Genomic DNA, 5,000 nt, shown 5'->3' with positions numbered 1-5,000 from the left:
CTGCACATTCCTTAATTTTTCCCTTCATATGTATGCCAAGTTTCAGGCTGTGAGGTTTCATTGTTTTGGTGATTTGGAGAAGGTACACACACTCACTGACACACACACACACTGACACACACACACACACACACACACACACACACACACACACACACACACACACACACACACACACACACACACACACACACACACACTTATCAGTACAGATTTGCTCACCCCCCTTATTTGGGTGGTGAAAATGCCACAGGTCACTGCCGAGATCGGCCCGAAAATAATAGAAAATAACTCGATGTACATCCATGAAGCAAAAACATACAGACTGATAATGATACGTCACGTGGTGTCAGCCATGTTGGAAAAAAGGAGAAACGTTGCTACTCTGTCTCTGAAACCGCCCAGTGGAAAAAATTGAAACTTGGCACATGTCAAGTTTCAATTTTTTAAGTTCTCCTTATGGGGAATGTGATTGTTTTTTTTAACATCATTGGTGCCTTCGTTATGACGTCGTAATTGCATATGTGGAACGCTGCATCAGATCAGTATGAAAAAAAATTGACGGTCATCGAGGGATAAATTGGTCAACAGAAAAAAAAAATTCATGATGTCATTAGTCACGTGGTTTAGCAGCCATTAAAAATTTTTTTTTTTTTAAACCTTCAAAAATCTCTGATTTTTCATTGAAGAAAAAAAACCTCAACAGATCGAGGAGAAGCTTTACATGTACAACCCACCCATCCATGAGGAACAAAAAAATTCCCACGGATGATGTCATAGATCACATGGTTTGTCAGCCATATTGGATTTACCCGAAAACCCCTAAAAATCTTCTCCAGAACGGCTGGACAGATCGACGGGAAACTTCACACACATGTTCCTCAAGCCTTGGAGATACCAGGGTCAGTTCAGGTTAGGTATGGGAGCATGCGCCGGAGCAGCACGTCGCTGTGTCCACTTTCCGCCCGTACTCCAGGGGCCTCCGTCTGGCCATCCCCAGGCAGATGCCGAGCCCATCCCCATCTCCTTGAGATTCTGATCAACCTGCTGCAACCACGAGGCACATGGGCAGCCTATTGGCCTCCTCCACTCACGAGGCTCCCTTGCTGAGAGAATCTGGTAAGCAGGATCAGCATCAGGAAAACGAGTCACATGTCCATGCAGCCGCTGCTGACGCGCACGGACTATGCAGGTAACAAATCTCATTTGAGTCTCTCAGCAACCACTCGTGGGACACAAAGTCTGACCAGCGATAGCTAAGGATTCTCCGGAGACCTGATACCAAAGAAATTAAGTCTCCGTCTCAGATCCCTGGTCAGAGTCCAAGTCTCGCATCCATAGAGCAAGACTGGAAGCACCAAGGACCTGAAGAGTCAGACTTTCATCCTCCCGCACAGGTACCGGCAGCGCCACACCCCATGACCCAGTGACTCCATGACTTCCCAAGCCCGACCCAGATGTCTATTGACCTCTGGCTCATAGCCAGCAGAGACATGAATATCACTTCCAAGGTCAGTGAATCTCTCCGTGACCTCAACATCCTTGCCACAAACAGGAGCAGACAGGATAGCAGCATCCAAGATGTCATTGAAAGCCTGATCTTAGTTTTGCCCCAGGAAACCTGTAATCCCAGTGGCTCCGACTCCTCATTCAGCACGTCGTGGGCCCCCAAAAGGTTGTCTAAAGTCTCCGCAAAGATGACTGCATCATCTGCAAAATTAAGGTAAGAGATCTTGACATTCCCAAACGATGCACCGCAGCTTGATCTTTCCGACATCCTCTCCAGAATCCAGTCCATACAAGCACTGAAAAGTGTGGGGGCCAGTTCTCATCCCTGACGAACTCCAGTAACAACTGGAAATAAGTTTGAGATGGTACCACCACATCTCACAGCACTCTCAGTACCAGAGTATAGTTCAGACATCAGATTGATCAGTTTTGGTAGCACCCCACGAAGACCAAGAATCCTCCAGAGGGCATCCCAATTCACTGAATCAAACGCTTTGCAGAGATCAACATAGGCTGCAAGCAGCCCCTGCCAAAACTCTCGTCTGCATTCTGTGAGGACCCGAACAGGAAGGATATGGTCAATCCTTGACCTCTCTGGTGTTATGCCTGACTGCTCTGGATGCTGGTGCTCAAGCAGATGGTGGAAAATCCTATCAATAATTATCTGGGTAAAGATGTTGCCCAGCACTGAGAGCAGCGTCACCCCTTGGTAGTTGTTGCAGTCTTGGCGATCACCCTTCCCTTTCCAGAGAGGAACAACAAGGCCCCTTTTCCAGTCTGTTCATTAATAATTTGGGTGTTCCTGAATGTTCTTGAATATATAACAGGGTGTTCATGAATAATTTGATGGGTCACATGGTACTACTAATTATAAGCCATGCAAAGCTTGCTTCAAGGCCTTAAATGCTTTCTTATACATGCCCTCGATGATGTGCAAAAGTTTCTTTGTTATTTAAATGCTTGTGTTTAGATTTTGATTGCACATTCGTCACCAATCGCAGAAGAGTGATCATCTATCTAACTTTGAACCTTTGACCATCACACGATTAGTGATTCTACATGCGTCTAACTCTTGAACACCTTTCGTAAATTTGGCCCTTAATGTCGAACTCAAGACTGTTGCATTACGGTTGCAACCTGATCGGTAATATCTGCCCTCCATTATTTGGGTCTTCTGATATTAACTTCTTTTGATTCCCTTCCACCAGGAGTGGCTTCACAAGAAAAGGGCAGTTTTTCAGACCCAGGCGAAAGAAAAATGGCAGCAGGAAAAGCTGAACATGGAGGAAAAGAAACAGGTGAGCTATTTTACCATGTGTTTGATGAACAGGATTTCTAGCAAGAGTCTTTTCCCATTTATACTTTCTGCAATGGTGATCTTCTTACTAAAATATGCAATTTGGTGTCTGACCACAATGTTTTTGACCATGATACATTCAGTGGTTACTTATCCAATTGCAACCAAACTTGACAGGAGGACTAAGGCTAACACAATGGGGGTTGAAACGATTTAACTTCCTTCCCGTCCCCAAGGGGCATTGCGCCTTGCACAACTCCATGTTGAGGTGTATAATCGGTTATAGTGGCTTTTGTGGGGCCTTTATATATTATACACCTTCCAGATGTAAAAATTATTCTTAACATAAACATTTCAGGCAATTCTGCCCAACAAACAATTACATTTTAAAACAGTCACTATTAAACTGGAAGAAGTATTAACGAAACTCAATGTGATTAAGGCATTAAGGATCAGAGTCGTCTCAATTTGCTCTGCCAATAGGTAAGCAGCAATGATCTTTCGCTACCAAAGCTGCCTACATGAATCTTTACGTGTGAATGATGGAAGTTGAACGATAGAGGTTGTAGTGGTTTCTTGCCCCCCTCCCCAAGGGCGTGCTCTGCCTTGAGGAAAGTCCATGTTGAGGTGTATGTCCATGTAAAGGTGAAAATACTATACATGTTAAGGTGTATATATTATACGTGTTAAGGTGTTATATTGTATGTGCTATTATGTGTTAAGATGTTAAGGTGTATATATTACACGTGTTAAGATGTTAAAGTGTATAAACTGTTGCAGGCCAGGCATCGGGTGAGAAGACCACAAGGTAGGGGAAGCTATCTCGGCTCCCACCAGACTCCCTGGAATTGTAGGCCGTCGCACACGGATAATTCCGTGACACGGCGGGCGGCTTAACCGACCGTGGATGCCAATAACTCAACCACGTGTCTTAGGGTCCTCCCTCCAGTTAATCCCGTTACCTAAAATAACCAAATGATTTTATTACCGGGGAACACGCCCTCAGTATTCCTTGTCTGAACCGGATCACTCGACCGGACCGCATCACTTTACCAGATCGGATGCAGCCGAACGACACTGCCAAGGACGTACCGGCTGAAAGGAACGGGTTGTTGGGAATAAAGTCCTGGCGAAGCTAGGATTTGGACCATGCTGGATTAATGGAGGAAAAGACAAAAAACGAGCAGGGAACATTTTTAATAATAATTTATTTATTTACAATGAGGTGAGGAAAGGTATGTGGTACGATCAAGATTTATTGGGGTGTGTTGTGCAGAGATAGGGGAGATAAGAGAGGTGTGCAGCAATAATCAAGCAACTTATAAAAGCGGACACAGAGCAGACCGAAACAGAAAATAATAATACCGTTCTGCAGGCTTATTATATAGACAGGCGCCAGGACACACACACAGACATAGAAAACCCGATGAAGAGGGATTGAAGCAAGACAGGAGAGGAGTTGAGGTTACGGTCTCTCGTTACCTTTGTATAACTGAAACGCGGTACCCGAACGCACCACCAATACGTTTTGGGGGATTGCTCCGTGGCGCGGTACCCCAACTGAAAGCTGGCGCATCGGCCCTCGCCTCGGGCAGCTCGCTTCGAGACCGTGGGCGTGTTGGAGGGCCTTAAGTTGGGAGGGTGGAGTCAACATCGTGTGGGTGGAGAAGGAGCAGGAACCCAACGATGACGACAGAAAGCGGAGTCGAAGTAATGATAACAGAACGCGGAGTCGAGGTCCAGTTTGAGCGAAAGGCAAGGCAGGGCAGGGCAAGAGAGAGAGAGAGAGAGAGAGAGAGAGAGAGAGAGAGAGAGAGAGAGAGAGAGAGAGAGAGAGAGAGAGAGAGAGAGAGAGAGAGAGAGAGAGAGAGAGAGAGAGAGAGAAGTCCTTTATAGGCCCAGCGACGTGGCCTTTATAGGCCCCGCGACGCGGGGTGGGGGGCCACCCCGAAACTCGGTGACGTCATCCGAATTGGGCGCTCTGATTTGCCCCGACCCACTGGCTGGAAACTGCAACACTCCATTTCCGGCAAGGTGACCCTGAGCTGTGGGACCGTCTCGCTCCGACCCCACGACATGACACGAATCGCCCACACCGAACTCCGTGCCATGAATCACCCTGCACCGACCCCCAAGCTGTGCCCTGATGACCGGCCGAGGGCAGCGTCGGTCTCGCATGACCGCTCAGGCGGCC

The 5,000-nt window shown here is 46.9% G+C and overlaps 1 protein-coding gene across 1 annotated transcript in view; it reads left to right on the top strand.

The window, feature by feature from the left end:
• The window catches only part of LOC147033787 (uncharacterized), a 174,615-nt gene extending 171,284 nt beyond the window's left edge, over positions 1-3,331 (top strand). The window contains exons 13-14 of the mRNA XM_085882746.1: positions 2,718-2,807; positions 3,290-3,331. Of these exons, the coding sequence (XP_085738872.1) occupies positions 2,718-2,807; positions 3,290-3,331 (132 nt within the window). The remainder of the gene's footprint in view (positions 1-2,717; positions 2,808-3,289) is intronic.
• The last annotated feature ends 1,669 nt before the right edge of the window (positions 3,332-5,000 follow it).

This window comes from Eptatretus burgeri, chromosome 1 (genome assembly GCF_056783735.1).
Source record: "Eptatretus burgeri isolate ZD-2024b chromosome 1, Ebu_testis_v1, whole genome shotgun sequence".
Classification (NCBI taxonomy): Eukaryota; Metazoa; Chordata; class Myxini; order Myxiniformes; family Myxinidae; genus Eptatretus; species Eptatretus burgeri.
Note: the sequence above shows the minus strand (reverse complement) of the source record. Positions and strands in the feature narration are given on the sequence as shown.